The sequence below is a fragment of the Gekko japonicus genome, unplaced genomic scaffold (assembly GCF_001447785.1).
Source record: "Gekko japonicus isolate JY-2015 unplaced genomic scaffold, Gekko_japonicus_V1.1 scaffold1440, whole genome shotgun sequence".
Classification (NCBI taxonomy): domain Eukaryota; kingdom Metazoa; phylum Chordata; class Lepidosauria; order Squamata; family Gekkonidae; genus Gekko; species Gekko japonicus.
Window position 1 is genome coordinate 427,986 of NW_015169819.1, and position 19,225 is coordinate 447,210.

General features: G+C 47.2%; 1 protein-coding gene across 1 annotated transcript in view; it reads right to left on the reverse strand.

Moving 5' to 3' along the window:
• SDK2 (sidekick cell adhesion molecule 2) overlaps positions 1-19,225 on the reverse strand; it is a gene marked incomplete at its 5' end in the record, with an annotated part of 107,001 nt that overhangs the window by 56,414 nt on the left and 31,362 nt on the right. The window contains 13 exons of the mRNA XM_015417197.1: positions 993-1,108; positions 1,548-1,729; positions 1,898-2,038; positions 4,840-4,987; positions 5,606-5,742; positions 6,651-6,827; positions 9,145-9,247; positions 11,605-11,772; positions 12,095-12,211; positions 13,238-13,432; positions 14,767-14,850; positions 15,213-15,403; positions 16,299-16,410. Coding sequence (XP_015272683.1) covers positions 993-1,108; positions 1,548-1,729; positions 1,898-2,038; positions 4,840-4,987; positions 5,606-5,742; positions 6,651-6,827; positions 9,145-9,247; positions 11,605-11,772; positions 12,095-12,211; positions 13,238-13,432; positions 14,767-14,850; positions 15,213-15,403; positions 16,299-16,410 — 1,871 coding nt within the window. The remainder of the gene's footprint in view (positions 1-992; positions 1,109-1,547; positions 1,730-1,897; positions 2,039-4,839; positions 4,988-5,605; positions 5,743-6,650; positions 6,828-9,144; positions 9,248-11,604; positions 11,773-12,094; positions 12,212-13,237; positions 13,433-14,766; positions 14,851-15,212; positions 15,404-16,298; positions 16,411-19,225) is intronic.

The following is a 19,225-nucleotide window of genomic DNA, read 5'->3' on the forward strand; positions in this document are numbered from 1 at the left end:
TTGACCAGCAGCAGTCACTGAGGGGAAGGTAGGCTTCCCAGCTCTGAGTAGGGAAATACCTGGAGATTTGGGGGGTGGATCCTGTGGAGGGCAGCATTTGGTGGGGGCAGAAGGACTCAGCAGGACTTTCCAAACCTGGAGCTGGCAACCATAGGACTGGGCCCAATGAGTTCCTCACAGAGGCATAGAAAGGTTTATACAAACAGTTCCAGTCTAATACAATGGGCAGTTCTGAAATTATACAGCACATATTGTGTTAGGTGAGTATGGGATGAAAGGAGACCAAAGGTGACTGTATATTATGGCAGGTTATCAGCTTCATGTTTGCCTGGGCCTTTTGCTGGTTCAAATAGGACTGTCCAGGGAGAAGAGGGCTATGTGTTGGCACACTTTCTGTTAACTAGACCCTGCACCCTCTCTGTATATCTGCTCTACAACAAGCAAAGCAGAAGGACGAGCTCTTCATGCAAGAGTTATAGGCAAGGCAACAGTGATCGGCTGGCCCAAGAACAACTACATGCAATGATTAATCCCCCTAAAACACCCAATGAAAAGAGACAGACAGAAGAACAGATGGGGCACTTGGCCCTTACTGAAGCGAGGCTGTAGAGTAAAAGAGCTTCTAGTCAATGAGGGAATGAGGAGTATAGATTCCCATCTTCTTTAAATGTCAGCTGTGGGGAAAAGAAAGCCAACATGGGGCCTGTAAAGGCAAGGCCTGAAACATCTTCTGCCAATTCAGATCTACTTAGACTTCCTGAGGCAAAATAACCACCCACTTACTGATGTTAAAAGGGCATGTGGCAAGTCCACATCCCCACTTACCTCCATACAAAGTTCAATTCTGGAACCTACTGACAACAGTTGTGTCTGCCTGCTTTGTTTCATAAACAATAAAAAATACTTTGGTCCAGTTTGTGAGGGTAGGCCATAGCTTGAGGCTCACAGCAAAAAACAGAGGGAAGTTTGAAGGGTTGCCTGCCGTCACCTACCTTGTAGCCTTGATTGATGCCATTCACAAACTGGGGGCTGGGTGGGTTCCATGAGAAGCGTATTGTGGTGGAGTTGGTGGCCTCAGCCTGCACGTTACCTGGAGACACTGTGGGAACTGTGGGACAAGAAATCAAAAGGCAGCAACTCACTTGGAATGGATGGAGGGCTGGACATAACGGCATAAGAAGGCACTGCAGTTCACACCACCTGTCTGGCTTGGCAGCTCCTCTTTGTGCTCACTAGCTCTACATTCAGAATTAAGGATTTACATTGTGGATGTGGACTGTGATCCAGACATTGTATTTGTCCTCCTGCCATCAGTAGCCCGTGTGCAGATATGAATGCACACACACACGGAGATCCTACAAATGCCACTCCCAAACCGGCAGCGTTCCACATAAGCAGCAAAACCAAGCTGACAAGCTTTGCTTGGCAGGGCACATGTTTAGTGTTGTTGCATTTTTTTCTAATCACTTGGGCCTGCCTCTGTGACCAATCAATTCTCTCAAGGAAAGATATCCACCACCACCCTTTCCCTCCTCCAGAAAACTTACCACCTTGGAGAGTCCATTCAGTGACTTTGGAACTGTAGACACCAAGTCCAGCACTATTGTATGCTGCCACCTCAATCTCATAGTTGGTCCAAATGATCAGATCCTCCAATAGCAGGTTGTTGACATCAGCATTGGTGATGTTCCTGAACTGGTAGCCAACAGGAAGGCCAGCCAGGCAAAATCTAGACAAGGGGACAACACACAAGATATTGGGCCAACCCATGATTAAAGCAGTCGGGATGTTCTTGCCTTGTGGGACGCCCTCTGGTTTTCCCATTTCTGACCAGACTATGGGAGATTCCAAGAGGAAGCAGAACTGGAAACTTGGCACGGTGCTTGTGCTTGCTCACCTGATGATGTAACCCTTGAGGATACCGTTTTGGTGGTTCTCTGGCGGCGGCTGCCACTGGATCATGATGGACTGATTGGTGCGGCCACTGGCAATGACATTCTGTGGAGGTGCTGTGGGGGGTTCCTCAGGAAGGGAAACCCTGATGAGAGGAAGATCATACAAAAGGCAAGTTCCAAGGCTGGCCCTGAACTGGGTTAAACGCTCAAGCAGTTGTAACTAGGCAACCGCCAAACTCAGCCACACCAGAGTAAGTGCCCAGTCTGCGCACATACACAGCCAGCTTCTCATTGTGTGTGCACATCTTTTTACTTTTACACAGCACCTTGATAGAATAAAGAGGGCAGATGGCTAGAGTCTTTATATGGTTATGCTGTATTTTTTTATTTATTTATTTATTCTTTGCATTTATATCCCGCCCATCCCGCGAGCAGGCTCATGGCGGGTAACATCATTATAATAAATACAATTTCAACTTGAAACATGATAAAACATTATAACAATTCAAACAATGGGTACAGCTTGAAACAGCGTCAGTTGGCTATAAAGTTCTGGCCCGATGGTGCGGTGATTTAAAGACCAGTTGTCGGTGGTCAATAAGTGGATGGGTGACAGCAACCGCAGGGATCCCGTTGACTCAACCAAAGGCCTGGCGGAACAACTCCATCTTGCAGGCCCTGCGGAATTGAAGAGGATCCCACAGGGTCTCAATAGGGAGCATGTTCCACCAAGCTGGGGCATACTTATGACAACCCAGCCCATAACTCCAGACTAAGTCGGCGAGGGGGCACATGTAGATGTTAAACAACATTGGCGAGAGGATCGCCCCCTGCGGCACTCCACATTCTGGTGGTTATTGCAGGGAGACCCTCTTGCCCAGTGCCACCCTCTGTCCCCAACCATGGAGAAAGGAGGAAAACCATTTCAAGGCAGTCCCCTGAACTCCTATGTCGCCGAGGTAGTGGGTCAAGATATCATAATCAACTGTGTCAAATGCTGTCCCCTTAAGTCTAACAACAACAGCAGCGCTGACCCACCTCAGTCCAGTTGTCTATGTCATCTGTAAGGGCGACCAGAGCTGTCTCCGTCCCATGGCCAGGGTGGAAGCCAGACTAGAAGGAGTCCTCAATTGCAAAATTCACCTTGAACTGATTTATAATAGCAGACTTTCATGGACTCTAGCCCAATTCATCAGATGAAATTAAACCTATTATGCACAATATGTTTGTGAGGGTTCTGCTAGTATAACAGAGTGGTAGAAGCAATTTTGTTTGATTCCTCCTCTTTACTGTAGCTGCACATCGTTGACAGTGGGAGGAACTAGCCCATTTAAAGTAGTAGCACTCCTATGACGTTTTATCTTTATTTATTTAATACATTTATACCCCACCTTTCTCTCCAACGGGGACCTAAAGTGGCTTACATCCTCCTCCTCTCCTCCATTTTATCCTCACAACAACCCTGTGAGGCAGGTTAGGCTGAGAGAATAGGACTGGCCCAAGGTCACCTAGTGAGTTTCCATGGCATGAATGGGGATTCAAACCTGGGTCTTTCAGATACTAATCCAACACTTTTGACTACAATGGAGGCCGTGTAGAAATCCTTCTTCGTGGCCTTCACAGCCATCTCATAGGTTTTCATAAGAGTCCTATAAGATGTTTGTGGCACTTCGACACGAGCATGCCGCCACCTTCGCTCCTGCTTCATCCTCCACAGCTCTGATATATACTAAGGTGATGCTTTGGTGCAAGGGCATAGAGGGTGCCAGGGAGCAATCTCGTTGATGGCTTCAGAGAGCCAGTGTTCCCAGTCCTCCACCAGCTCACCCAACAAGCCACCAGGGGGCATTGGATCCCACAGAGCTTCCTGAAGCCAAATGGGGTCCATTTGACTCCGTGGGTGAGCATAAATGCACTCGCCACCTAAACAGGGAAGTCAGTCCAATGATGGTTTTTTCAAGAGCAGATTAACTACTGCTTCCTTTAAAGCCTCTGGGAAAGTCCCAGTATAAAGGGACAAGATAATCTAGAGGGACCCGAATGCTCTCCCCGCAGGTTTTCACCAACCAGGAAGGGCATGGGTCGAGGAGGCAAGTAGTTGGCCTTACTGCTGCCAGAATCCTGTTGACTTCCTCCTGGGAGAGTCGATTGAAGTGGTCCAATATCGGATCAGAAGATGGACAAGGGGCTTCCAGTTCTCTTACTGTCTCAATTGTGGTAGGGAGGTCCTGGCAGAGTATCACAAAAATACCTGTGAAATAGCTCACAAATGCTTTGTAGCCAATGGCCAATTCCCTACTATTTGGTTAAACTCTCCTCGACATCACACGCCAAGCCTACACATTCAATGCTGGAGATTGCTGAGGCGGGAAGCAACCTGAAAGAACAATGGGCTGTCTACGCTGGACACATCACTGTAGGTAATAGTAAGCTAAGCAGCCTGAAGGAACATTGTGCTGTCTACGTTGGACACATCACTGTAGGTAATAGTAAGCTGGGTGGTGGCCCCTTCATGCTAATAATAAAAGCAGAAAAAACAGACCTCAGACAAAGCAGGGGTCTCTGCATTGTCGAGGGATGATGAAAGATATGACCTTGTAAGTTAACCACAAATTTAAAAAAATCAAAAGCACTTCATATTTTTACCATGTGGCTGATTGATAGTGTCACATTATACTTTGTATACAACCCATCATAGCATGAGGTTACCCAGTACTTAAATGGTCTTTGCTTTGGTCACATTCATCCTTACCATATAAATTCAAGCCAGAATAATTGTCCACCTACTCACATCACGTTTGTCTTCCTTCTCTCCAAAAACAGTACTGCCCCCGACTACCTGAATTCAGTTCATTCTTATACTCAACTCTTATGAGCTCCGCCCCAGCTACCCCCCTAATTACATCAGACCTTCAGCCCCCGGTCCATGATATGCCCACCTCACCTCTCTGTGTCCTTGCTGAACTGGCCTTTGCCCACATCGTTGAGAGCACATAGCCGGAACTGGTAAGAGCGGGCAGGAACCAGGCCTCTCACTAGCACTGAGACGACTTCAGGGTCCACGCTAGCCATCAGCACTGTCCAGGGAGCATCTGCCAGGCACAGAAGAAAGGGGCAATAAGGAGCCAGTGAGCAAAGAGGAAGAAAAATGATGGGCAAGCTCCATTCCTCCCACACACTTCTTTTAAGGGGCCCTGTGCAGGTTCCTCTATACAGGAGTTTTCATGAACTGGGTTTTGTTCAGGAGCCACCTCTATTCCAAATGGTATTTAAAGGATTATCAGAGAATGGATGAAGCTATGCAGCTTTCATGAAAGAAGCAAATGACACAGTCAAAGCTTGGCTGATGGATGGGGGAGACGGAGGAATGAGGCCTTTTTTGTGCCTTGGATCACTATCTACATCAGGGCAAAAAAAAGGTTCTCTTACGATTCAGCCGCACCCAATATAGACAACAGAATAAAAGGCTTGTTTAAAGCCTGAACAGAAAACAAAACACCACAAACTGCTAAGGTGCACTAGATTGCAACAAGCTCTCGGGATCAGCCTCGGCGAGAGTCCACAGGGAAATGTCAGAATCCCAAAGGTCTATCATCTCCCACTCCCACAAAGTCTCCCATCAGCTCTGTGATGAGACTCCAGCCCAGCTCTGCCTATTACCGACTTCTGAGTGCACCTTGACACCTTTGTATGGCAGGAAGATGCCTTACTGTTCTCGGAGACCTCAAGGATGTAGCGCAGCAGTGGGCTGTTTCCATCAAAGGGCTTGGTCCATGTCAAGTTGATGGCACGTTTCTCTACAGTGCTCAGCACAGCAATGGGGTTTTCTGGTGCATGGGGGAGCTGCCTGATGAGGATGATGGTAGAAGAAACCAATCTTAGAAGCTATCAGACAACAGAACCCCAAAGACAAGAGTGCTACCCATTGGGAAAGTGGAGTGATTTGGGCATAGCCAAAGGCGCTAATCCACACTATGTGCTGTCATGGCTGGACTGGTTACCAGTCTCTGGGTAGCAGGCACCTTGTTTAATTACATGGTGTGGATGGATGGAAAACATGGTAAGAGCCCAGAGGTACTATGGGAAATAGCAGGGGTATATTATGTGTGTGCTGAGATAATTGGAGGCTGCCTATTCTGCCCAGCTAACAATGCTGTTTGTTTTCCTTGGTTATCTGCTACAAGGAGAGAAAGTCCAACATTGCAATGTGTTGTCAGGTTAGAATGGCCTGTGCCCCCCCCCCAGCTACTCATCCCCCCCCGACACACGGTCACCCAGGGGTGTGAAAGCTGCTTTATGTTTTGTAACCCCATGCTCCAGAGAAATAATAGGACCATGAGGGAAGGGCTGACTGCATGGGTCTGTTCTGTGGGAAAGACCCATGCAGTTGGTTCAGACATGACCTCTGCAGTGTGTGGCTGAACCATGCTTAAGGAGCTGCCATGGTGCTTGGTATGCCTGTGAAAGCCACACGAGTGCACAGGGACTTGGTATTGCATAGGGTATTGGTGCAGGGGATTGGTATTGCATAGGTATTTGAAGCTAGTTAGGGGGTTGTACAATAGATCCCAAAACGGGGCAAGTTAATGGGGATCCATGTCTATGCTCAGTTTGTAGCAAGGTCGTTTCTGCAACATTTATATCAAAACAAGTATGTTACTCAGGAGAGCACGTGGGAAGCTGCTCCGCACCAGAATACGCTGTCCCCTAGTGTGAGGCAGTTGTTAACAGGTGACTTTAGGAGTTGGGCCTTACCGGACTCGCAGGTGGGCACTGCGAGAGTCGTTGCCTCCAGCAGATACCACCCGACAGGTGTAGGTGCCAATGTCGCCTGACCAGGTCTGGGCAATGTGTAAAGTGCCCATGTTATCCAGTCGCATGCGGGGCACGTTCTCCACATTTAATGCTGTGCCATCCTTCTCCCATATGAACCTACGGGGAGAAAGTGGGACAGGGCCTTGCCTCTTCACATGATCAAGTTTATTTCCCCCATGACTCCTCCCTGCCTCTCCAAAGCCCAGGAGTGCCACCTCTCAAATACCACAGCTTGCTTGAGAAGAAGACAGAAACAACAGACAAGCACCCAAACACAGCTTGCCCACCTCTACTTATCCTTCCCTGCAAAGCTTTTTGGGTGGGCATACTAAGTTAATGCAAGACAGCAAAGAGATCCGACAGGCCTGGGCAGTGCCCGGCATGTAGGAGGGCACCCCAAGTGGATAGGAAGGTGTTGATTTCAGCAGCTGCCCACTCACATCCATTGCCATTTGCCTTCATGCCTGCCATTTCCCTCCCCTGCAATCAGGCTTTTTGCTGGCTATTTTTTGGTTTATCATAGAATCATAGAGTTGGAAGGGATCTCCAGGGTCATCTAGTCCAGCCCCCTAGTAGATGTATCACTATGGAGATATAACATTGTAACAATGTTCCTATTACCATTTAAAAAAAACAACCCTGCAAAAAGCCCACTAGAGGTGCGAGGAGGGACAGGTGGGTGTGAAGGGAAAGCACAGGGGAAATCCCTGTATGGGAGCTTCACTGCTGCCGAGAAAGCCACTGCATTCACAGAGGCAGTGAGAGCAGAATGGGGAGTCTCACTTGTGCTGTAGCAGCCTCGATGTATGGGCACACGTGCCACAGGCTCGGCTTTAAAAATAATGGGTTGCATCTGGATTTACTGAGGGCTACTTTTGTTGTTGTTGTTTTAATTTGCAGCTGTTTGTTCTGCCGGGCATGAGTTTAACATGCATGCTGTGGTACATACTTGTTTGTCTGGGTCTACAGGTAACCACATTGGTCCAAAGAAATACTCCAAAACAATAGCCATGTAATATTCTTTAGGATGAACAAGAAGAAGAACAAAACACACACACATGCAGAACGGTTTGCAAGGTTTTGAATTCTCCAGACTGGAAATCAAGCAAACGAAAACAAAAGAGAGAGAAGGGGACTTGAAACGTGTGCGTGTGTGCGCACACCTTTTAAAACATCCAGCTTGATAAAGAGGTCTGGAGGTCTCAAACGTTGCATACTATTTGGTGTTATTTTGGTTGTTCATAATAAGAAGAACAACATGGCTTTTGTTTATCTGAGTGAAAGTTTTTAGCAAGTGCCTTTTTGTGGATAATAAATGGGAGGTCAGCCAAAGTAGCCGGCTATTCTGTCTATGTCGTTTTAACCCACCTCTCCTCTGAGGAGCTCAGGGCAGCAGGCAGCAGTCTCCCTACCCTCATTTATGCTGTGCCATCCTTCTCCCATATGAACCTGTGGGGAGAAAGTGGGACAGGGCCTTGCCTCTTCACAGGTGATCCTCCTTTTCCTGCAATCCTACGAGGTCAGTGAGGCCAAGAGAGAATGACTAGCCCAGAGTCACCTGGCAAAGTTCATAGCTGAGTGGGGGATTTGAACCCAGGCCCCCTCAGGTCCTAGTCCAGCCCTCGGTCCAACACCCCCCAGACACCCCTGCACAAGGATATAGTTAACTTTCAAGAGTAAGGTGCATCATGGTATCCTTCCTTCACCCCAATGAGAGAAGACAGCAGTTTTCTCTCAGCACAGTTGCTAACAGGCACCAGGTGGCAACAGAGGCCCATGTTTTTACACAGGAGCTCCTCTCATTCCTTTTCCATAGCTGGGTTCTTAAGGCATGTAGAGAAACAGCTGGCAGAATCCTGGCCGTGAATCCCAGACAGGCATTTTGCTAAGCACAAGCCTGACTATTCTCTGGTTACAAAGCAGCACAGATTTTGCCCTCCTCCCCGGTACATGATTGGGACAAAGAGCGATGCCAAGGCTCAAATTTGCGTGAAGCTCTGTTAGCAAAAGCCAGGACATTGCTCATCTTTCCCAGGAGACACCTAAGCAAAGGCATTCACAGCCCTTTTTCACGTGTTCCAGTCTTAAATCCTGTCATGGAAAACAGGACTCAGCAGCATCAGTTCAAAGGAAGCTCTACCCATCGACACACGAAAATGTTTCAAACCGTAATAATGACCCATAATGACAAAGGCACACATTTTATCCACGATCAGCCTCCCCATGACTTTATTTTCACACTGGTGTCTAAGGAGACTGGATGACATCTGCCTTGACTGTTTAGTATCTCTACATCTCTGAACAGATTGCTCTTTGCATGTCCTTTTCCACTTCTCCTTCCCCACCCAGCACTCCAAAGGTCCCATCTCCATCTATAGCGTCTGCCCTTCACATATCTTATGGGTCTGAACACAGAACAGAACCTGCCACATACCGTACTACTACACTGGGGTCATTGGTTACTCCACAGGTCATAGATGCCTTGGTGCCTTTGATGACACTCTGATCCTGAGGGGGGTTGGTGATGCGTGTCCGAGCTGTAGACAGACAGAGGGGGGGGGGCACCCAGGCTCAGTCAGGCAACAGTCGCCATGTCAAGCCAGTGATCAGCCTTCTGGCCTGCTGGTTGAAACAACTCCTCTTTTCATACTGTGATGGTCACAAAAAGTCTTCTGATTTTAACAGATTCATCAAATTACAGACTTGCAAAACAAGATCATTCACTCAGCTGCTCCTCCCAAAGTCAACTGGTACAACTGAGGCTTTGATGAGTACCACAAAGAGAGAAAGGGTGTTCTGAGACTACAAATGCAAGGCATATATCATAAAGGGAACAAGCTTCCCCTCCCTCAGATGGCAATGCCCACTGGTTGTGAACTCAGCCACTCCCGAGTTCTGCTCAAAACCTTCGTTGCTTGCTTGTCAGTTACTGAAGAGAAGACGTTTTCGTCAGATGTAAGTTATGTATGCGTCTGTGTATCTTTGGAATCTATGTGGCCCTTAATGGGGGTGCGTGGGGAGGGGAAGCTCAGACATGGTAAGATTCTTTTTTGACAAACACTATGTGAGCAGGTTCCTTGTGAATCCTATTTCCCTGTAGGGCTGAGGAGTAGGATAAAAGTTTAACTAATTACTTAATCTGCAAACAGATTCCCAGAAGCAAACTTGTCCAAATGTAGGTTTTGTAAGGAGACTATTGTTTCTTAGACAGTCAGCAGGGGGCACTGATTCACCTCTGCCCGCAGCCTGGTGGACCTAATTACAATTGTTCTATTAGATGAAAGTGAAAGGGAACAGATACACTCTCAAACAAATTTGACACCCACAGTCCACAGGCACCAATGACTTCAGGTACTGGTCCTTTGCCTGGAAACACTGTAGACTGACCTGGAAAATAACGTTTGTATATTATGTGTTTATTTGGTGTTTTTTCCTTTTAGAATTGTAGAATTAGGCTTTTAAAATCTTGTTTCTTAATAAATTTTGAATTTGTATGATTTCACCAAGACACCTCTGGTGGAATGAGCTCCCAAAAGAGATCAGGGACCTGCGGGACCTTATGCAGTTCCGCAGGGCCTGCAAGACGGAGCTCTTCCACCAGGCCTTCCATTAGGAGGAGCCGCCTCGATAGAGAACCCTGTCCCCTGAAGTCATCAGAACAGCCTGTGCCAGCTGCATAAGGTTAGATCTACGGGCTGACTGCTAAGATGGTATACTGAAGGCTGGCCACCATCTTTTAAAATCTTTAAAATTTCTTTTATTTATCAGTATCATCACAGTTAGCACCTTTTAATGTTAGAATGTCTTATATGGTTTTAGGATTATTTAAACTGTCTATTGTGTGTTCTATTCTTTCTGTAAGCTGCCCTGAGCCGACTCTGGCTGGGAGGGGGCAGGGTACAAATCTGATAACAAACAAACAAACAAACAAACAAACAAATGAATAATAAACTGGATTCAGGTTTCTGGGGGAAAAACTGGGCAGTGATCGTGCAACACTCAGACTCTGGGATTGTGGCAAAAGCCTGGTTTAGCTTCTGCTAAAAGAAACCAGCAGGTAAAATTAGCAGACTATCTCAGTGAATGGATGCCCAGTTCCGTGGTGTAAATGAGGCAGGGAACAAGAAAGGTAGAAAGAGGAGGGATGACCAGAGAAAGTGTGATTCTGTTCAGAGCTATAGTGCAGAAGTGTGTGTTACTTTACTGAAGCATCACATATTTGTATGGGGGGGAAAGTGAGTATCCGCAGCACAGTGAAGGAAAATCCATCATTCTGGATGAACATACAAGGCGGATTCAACCCATATGCTTTCACCACCATGTGACTTGCATGTGTGAATGAGTAATCACAGTACTAGCAGCATGGATAGAACTTTCAGCTCTTCTGTTGTCATCTCAAACTTCACTGGGCTGCGGCCACACACACTAAATAATCCGCTTTCGATTCACTTTCAGCGCACTTTCCAACTGAATTTTCCCTGTTCACACAGTAAAATCCAGTTGGAAAGTACACTGAAAGCGGATTGAAAGTGGATTATTTAGTGTGTGTGGCCGCAGCCCTGGAGTCAGTTTCATCATGACCAAAAACTAAGTGATGTGTGCGTGTGAATCAGCCCTGTGACTCTCAAACACCTGTTTATTTTCAGCACATTTCTTGCAGCTTTTATGATTCAAACATAGCTGGAAACTGGCATTCAAAATCGAGTTTCTGATAGAATCCTGACACTCTCCAAGATACAGATGAAGTAACATTTCACAGATTTCCCCCAACTCCTGTCCAGGCAATATCTGAAATACTAGTTTGGCTGATCTAATGGTAACACCATACCTAGGACCTGCCAGCAGCCTACGAACAGGCACATAGGACGGGAGGCCAATGTACGGTCCACCTTACCCCAGACAACGAGTTCAGCAGATGCCTCATCAACACCACGGGAGTTGGTGGCAAGGCAAGTGTAGCTGCCAGCATCTGAGATTCGTGTAGGACTGATCAGGAGGCTTCCTGACTCCAGCAGTGTAAAACGAGGAAGTTGCACTGAGCCACTAGCCAGGATTCGCTCCCCTGCAGAGGAAAGAGGAGGAGTTTGTTAATAGGCCTATGATGACTAGCCTTAAATGGCTTTCCACTGCGGTGTAAGGGATCTCCACCACAATGCATGCTGAAGTCCTAAGCACCTGTGTTGATGACCTCAGATCAAGCAGGATGTGGATGCAGGAGTGGACTGTCCATGCTGTACCTTGATCTACAGCAGGTGATCTGTGTTTGGAGCATCAAGGGACGGGCTCCAGGTACAAGGAGCCATTTGTAAGGAATTCTTACTCCCATGCCCGGCCATGCCTGCAAACGACTTTGCACAAACTCCTTGTACACTCCTCACGGTTACCTTTCTGCCAGGTGATGGCTGGTCTGGGAGCCCCTGAAGTCTCACAGCTGAGCACCACAGCCATCCCATCGATCACGGTGCTGTCCAGAGGTCCTTTGGTTATGTTTGGGGCAATGCCTACGGTTGAGAGAAAGGCAAGGGAAATACCTATGGTACGGGTTCTAGATTGCCAAGTTGTTCCCACATCATTTTTGCCTCCCCCCCCCAAAAAAAAAAATAATTTCTCTGAGCTCTCCAATGAGGCAGTACTTAAGCTGGACAGAAGACGAAAAATAGTTAGGAAGAGCTCTAAATAGGGATCCAAATCTCATCTGATACTCTGCCTATAATGGGCACTTGACTGTGTCCTGCATTCACCTGCTCAAGCCCTCTCTCCCCCACTTCAGAATGCTTCTGATTGCTGGGGAAATGGGCAAAGACACTCCATAGCCCTGTCAGTGCAACACTATAATATTATCGGAGCTAAGGCGGTGGAACCCTGACCTGGATAGCCCCGGCTAGCCTGATCTCATCAGATCTTGGAAGCTAAGCCAGATCAGCCCTGGTTAGGTCTTTAGATGGGAGACCACCAAGGAAGTCTAGGGTTGCTATGCAGAGGCAGGTAACAGTGAATGACTTCTGAACATCTCCTGCCTTGAAAACTCTACAGGGCTGACATAAGTCCACTGTGGCCTGGCAGCAAAAAAAACAAAAAGGCAGTGGCAGAAACAATCTCCCTGAAACACAGAGGCTGCGGTCACACACACTAAATAATCCATTTTCAATCCACTTTCAGTGCACTTCCCAACTGGACTTTGCCAGTTCACATAGTAAAATCCAGTTGGAAAGTACACTGAAAGTGGATAGAAAGTGGATTATTTAGTGTGCGTGTGTGACCGCAGCCAGAGAGAACCTTTAGTCTATACTACTCCCTCGTGGTTCATGCAGATTGCCTCCAACGGCTCCCTTTCCACTTTGCGGACTATCAACCATTACTGATCTTCCTAATGGCTCACCTCTTTGCTTCCTGCAATAGAGCTCTGTGACTATCAACCCTGCTTCTGGAAGTTCAGCACCAGGACTGGGAGGTCCTGCAGGGAACACTGGGGTGGAAGGAAGGGGACTCCAAGGCAACCTATAACCAAAGCACTTGCTGACACCTACTGGTGACGGCTAGGTACGTGGAGGATTGCACCTCGCCAGCAGCATTGCGGGCAAAGCACTGGAACATGCCCGTATCATCCGGCACCAGCCCACTGATCTGCAAGCTCCCATTGGTGAGGAGCTGGAAACGAGAGAGCTTCTCCACTTCAAGCAGTGCTGCATCCTTGTACCAGAACATACTGGGTGGAGGGACACCTGCAATGCAAAGTCTGGCCATTAGAGAGCAATGGGAAAGGAAAATTAACTCTTCCATAAACCACTTTTCCTTCTCAATAGATTTCCCATCCCCGGATTCTGGAGATAGTCTGTAGGTTTGTGATTCTCTGTACTTAACTAACTACCACAGAACTTCCCTTCTTGCACAAACCTAGAATCCTGTTCATCATTCTACTCCAATAATCACACTCTGAAAACACACCTTTTGCTATTAAGTTCAAATCCTGAGAGCGTAGGTGTCCCAAAAGCAACAGGGGTGATGGATGCCTAAAGCTGATAGAACTGGAAGGATTTACAAGCAAAAGTGGGGATCTTCAGCTCAGGGTGGTGTTCATGGCTCATTGTTCTCCCATTTTGCCCTGTGAACTAGGTTAGATTGAGGGACTTTACCCAAGGTCACTCGGTCAGTTTCATGACTGAGTGGGGGATTTGAACTTCGGTCTCCGGGGTCCTAGTCTGATTCTCTAATGTCTACATCACACTGGCCTCATCCCCCCTGCTCCTTCCACCTCTAAGTTGTCCAAATATTCAAACAAATGCAGGGTTGACTCAAATGCTGTAGCAACTTGGATTTAACAATCTGAATTAAACCCAGAATCTTGCGATGAACTGCAGTAAAACCAAAGAAACAGGGAGCTGCCATGGGGCCTCAACATCCCTCGCCTGTGCTCCCGCAAGGAAGGAACAAACAGGCAGGAACACAACTCCTCTAAGATGTTTACAATCCTATTTTTGAGATCAGTCAGTTATGAAGCCCCCACCTTTTCCTTTGATAACTCCACAACCTGGCCAGACTATTCTTAGAAAATGCTTGCTAATTTTAAACCTCAGGTTTGTATCCTGCAGTTTAAGATCACAATTTCTTCATCAGCTTTGGAGCTGTCTCAAGGTGCTCTGCTCCTTTTACTGGGCATGCACACGACGGTATCTTAGCTGCATATGAAATTGCCACCCTGCACAGGGCTTCTGCTTTAGGCTGTCTATAGACTGAGGCGGATGTCAGCGCGTCACATTTGTTTTGTTCAGATGGTCTTTTCAAGGTTGTCTTTGCAACTGGATGGGGCAGAAATGTTCTTATTTTTATAAGTAGGGATTTTTTTTTAAAGGGGGGGAGCAGCAGCATGAAACCTACAACCTCCCCTTTCCCCTTACAATGGTAAAATGCTCTAGGTATACTTTTGCTGGCAAACTAGTTGTTATAACTGCCAAGTTACTAGCAAGATGAGTGCTCAAACTGCAAGATTAACGGCCTTGGCTTGGGCTGCAACAAAAAGCTGAACTAGATGACTGAGAAGTGAACTGGAGAAAATTACCTTTGGCCTGGCAAGGAACCTGCACCACCTTCTCCATCTCAGCTGTGATGTGCCTGTCTGGCTCCTTGATAAACTGAGGTGGCTCTGCAATAGAAAACCAAGTCATGGGACTGACCAAATGTCCTCCAACCCAGACTGTCAGCTGAATTCCCACAAGTGCTGGTTTTGCACGCCTCTCAACCCTGATAATTTTGGACCAAGTTCTCAAGGTTCCTGACTCACTGCACTCTGATCATATGAAGCTTCTGCACATCAAATCTCGTTCCGTATCACCTCCTCTGATTGACTGGCAGAGGTATATCCCAGTCCCTGCAATCTGAGACCATTTGAGATGCCAGGGATTGAGCCTGGGACCTTCTGCATGTGAAGTATATGCTCCTCACTCACCCACAGCCCCACCACATCTTTGAGATGATGACACCCCATGGCTTCCTTCCCATGCTTACCCAGCACAGAGAGGTAGGCTCCCTGCACCACAGAAGGCACACTGCTACTTCGCAGCACAGCCTCACATTCGTAGTAGCCACGGTCACTCAAAGTGGGATTCAGGATGGTCAGGCGCCGGTTGTAGTCGCTGATGCCACTCGACACAGGCAACCCGTCCTTCTTCCAGATGATGTGCAACTTGATGAGTGGCCTGGTGAGCAAAGAAGCCTGTGAGATGGGAGCCCCTTTCCCATGCACCCAGTGTCACTGGATAACTGGCTACAGATCTGTACAGACTGAAGGAACTCCTACCCAGCAGTCCAGTTTGGCTTTGCAGTTATGAGTGTACACACAGCTGGTAAGGTAAAGGTAAAGGTTCCCTTGCTCGAAAGCCAGTCGAATCCGACTCTAGGTTTGCAGTGCTCATCTCCGTTTCAAAGCGGAAGAGCCAGCGCTGTCCGAAGACGTTTCCGTGGTCATGTGGCCAGCATGACTAAACACCAAGGCGCAAGGAACGCTGTTGCCTTCCCACCGAAGTGGTACCTATTTATCTACTTGCAATTTCTTGCTTTCGAACTGCTAGGTTGGCAGGAGCTGGAACTAGAGACGGGAGCTCACTCCGTCATGCGGCACACTCGGGTCTCGAACTGCTGAACTACTGACCTTCCACAGCCTGCAGTTCAGCGTCTTAACCACTTGAGCCACCGCAGCTCTACACAGCTGGTGGCAGAGGTCAAACTCTTTTTATGGGTGTGAAGTCCCTAGCATGGGAGTGGGCTGTAGGTGTCAACCACTGCTGCTTGAAAATATTTCTCATTTATAGGGGTGACAGTATTATACCACAGTGGCAGACTGCATTGTGAGCACTGGAATGCTAGTAGAAGCCATCTCACAGCAGGCCGTTTCCCAGATCATAGTTTTGCACCATGAACCTGTGCTCCAGCCCAATACAGGAGAGCCAGAGAGGCCAGGACAGAACACTTCATAGGCTGGAAATTCTACTGCGAAGAAGGTTTGTAAATGATCACAAGACCGTTCTCAAAATTCCAGCAGTCATGCCAGGTATACCTTCCAACCACCAAGAACCACAAGAGGCAGAGACTTACCTGGCATTGGCCACACACTCCAGGATCACCTCTGAGGTGCCGGCAATCACGCTAGTGTTGCGAGGTGAAATAATGATGGTTGGTGCAATTGGATCAGCCGGGCCACCTATATCTGAAGAGGAAGGGAAGTGATGTTGACACCAGACAGAAATGTTCCCAAGCTGTAGTGCTTGCAGAAGGCAAACTGGCCCTTTAGGAATGCCTCCTCCTCCACTGAGAGCTGAGTGCTATTGAGGAACACCAGGCAGTCCTGAGAAATGGAATGGCACCAGGAGCAAGACTATCTCAATAAAGGTATTTTTGGTATTCAAAATGTCAAAGCTGATTCTTCTTCCTTTGCCCAAGGCTTACAATTTCTCCTCAACATGTCAACAACCGTTTCTCAGCATGTCTACCTTCATACTGAATGAAATCAATATACACTATACTATGTAGCCCAGAGGCGCTGCCTTACTCATGGGTATCCCTTAACACGGGGCACCCCACTTCTAACCTGAACCGGAGACCCACAAAGTCAGGTCAAGGAAGGCACTCCTAGCCTGAAACACAGAGAAAGCCAAAGCTCTGCAAAAGGGTTTAATTTCAGGAAATAAGGCAGCCCTCCAAGTTAACCTTCAACCTCCCCCTCCACACAGCAAAGGTATGATTATGGAATAACAATGGGTTCCACCAGGTATTGTATCTGCATTTCTAAAGCTATTCAGAGGCCACCTGGCGAATAGCCCTTCTATCTCCAGAACTTCACTTAGCCCTATAATGATAAAAGGGTTGGAACACTTTCCCTATGAAGAAAGGTTAAAGCACTTGGGGCTCTTTAGCTTGGAGAAATGACGGCTGAGGGGTGACATGATTGAGGTTTATAAGTTTATGCATGGGATAGAGCAGGTAGAGAACCAAGTACTTTTCTCCCTTTCTCACAATACAAGAACTCGTGGGCACTCAATGAAATTGCTGAGCAGTCGGGTTACAACAGATAAAAGGAAGTACTTCTTCACCCAAAGAGTGATTAACACATGGCATTCACTGACACAGGAGGTGGCGGCGGCTACATGGGCGGTTTCAAGAGGGAATTAGATAAACATATGGAGCAGAGATCCATCAGTGGCTACTAGCCACAAGGTATAGATAGGAACTCTGGGGCAAGAGATGCTCTGTATTCTTGGTGCTGGGGGGGGGGCAACAGTGGGAGAGTTTCTAGTGTCCTGGCCCCACTGATGGACCTCCTGATGGCACCTGGTATTTTTGGCCACTGTGTGACAGAGTGTTGGACTGAATGGGCCATCGGCCTGATCCAACATTAGCTTCTTATGTTCTTATGTAACCTATGTCTATGTGAGAATCCTTTGTCTCCACAACTGTCTTTCCTGCTTCATCCCTCAGGATACCAAGATAAACCAATTACACATTCAAACGTTTAGCGATCAGGAACGCTTTTTCACTATTTTGTCTAAGCTTGGGAACCTATTCAACTGCCTTGGCAGGACCATCAATGGTCATCAGACCCATTCAGCTAGCCACCCAGCACCGGGCTAATTCTTTTTAAAAATAATAATATTTTTTTATTTTTTAAAAACAAAACAAACATACATACATGGGGGAAATTTCTTTTCCTTTCGTATCTTTAACAAACTTGTGCCTAATTTATCATACATTTATGTAATTCACCTTAAATTATTAAAAATATCATCTGCAAATATATCCAGTTTATACTTTATATGTCCTCAACAAGTTCTAAGCACCTGGCTAATCCTATCAGAGCTATTGTGAACCCAGACTCTGCCCCTCTGGAACCTGACCACACCTAGGTCTTGCCCCTCTGAACGCACGCACCCCCTGAGACCCATGATTGGTCAAGGTAATCTTTTGTCTTCATCTGGGACAAGCCCCTCAAGACCTCCTATTGGTTTGCATTGTATTCCAATGTCTATATCCTACCACGCACATGGCCATCAAGGTGTGCACTCAGGATGGTGCCTATACTTTGAGTACACTCTCAGAGTCTCTTCTTTGGGCCTTCCCATATTGCATAATGCTGGCTACTGGCGCTATTTTCTTCAAGGACCTCTACACATACGGACATGTAGCATTACCCCATAGCTGACCCCTCTATTTCGTATCAATCACTTCTGCTTTCCTAGTTCTGTATAGCTTACTCTTCTTGAATGCTTAATGTGCTTGTAATTAGGGAAATTCTTCAATAAAACCATTTGATTTATTCTTCAAATCTGGAGTCTTCCTACTGTACCAGACCTTGGTATAAACTGATGTGCAGTCCCTGATACCCCTCTGGCCTCTCCTACTAATTTCCCGTACAAAGAGGCAGGCCATTGGCGGGAACCACTGGTATGATGGCCCCATTTACTTCCCTCCCACAAAGGCATGATTTTCCCTTGGTTTTCCTTTTCCTTTTGTGATTGAGTCACCCTAGTTGTCTGTTCTCTTCTTTCCTGAAAAATTCTGGCTGTTCCACCCTGTCACAGTATACTATTTTGGTTGTTTGCTCAGTCCAGGAACCTGAGGAAAGGAATGGGAGACCTATATAACTTAAATGGCACTCAAGTTTTTATATTCCAAATTAGCAAAATATTTTATTCAACATGGAAAGGTCAGGTGAAATCAGGGGTAAAATGTCTTAAGTAAAACTAGTATATGCACAGACTTTAATTCTTATGTTTCAGACTAATGAGAGTTTCTTAAACTATTCTACGGCCCCTGCCACACGGCAGAAAAAAACACGGCCAAAGTGCGGCGTTTTAGAGCCGCACCAAAAGAGACACGCGGCGGTGGGATCACACAGATCCCCTGACCCGCCGTGCAGTTGCTCCCCGGCATGATCAGATGCCGGGGAGGAAGCCACTGACGGGAGACCGAGGCAGCCGGCTGCGCATGCGCAGTTCGGCCAGGAGCCTCGAATGCTCCTGACGAAG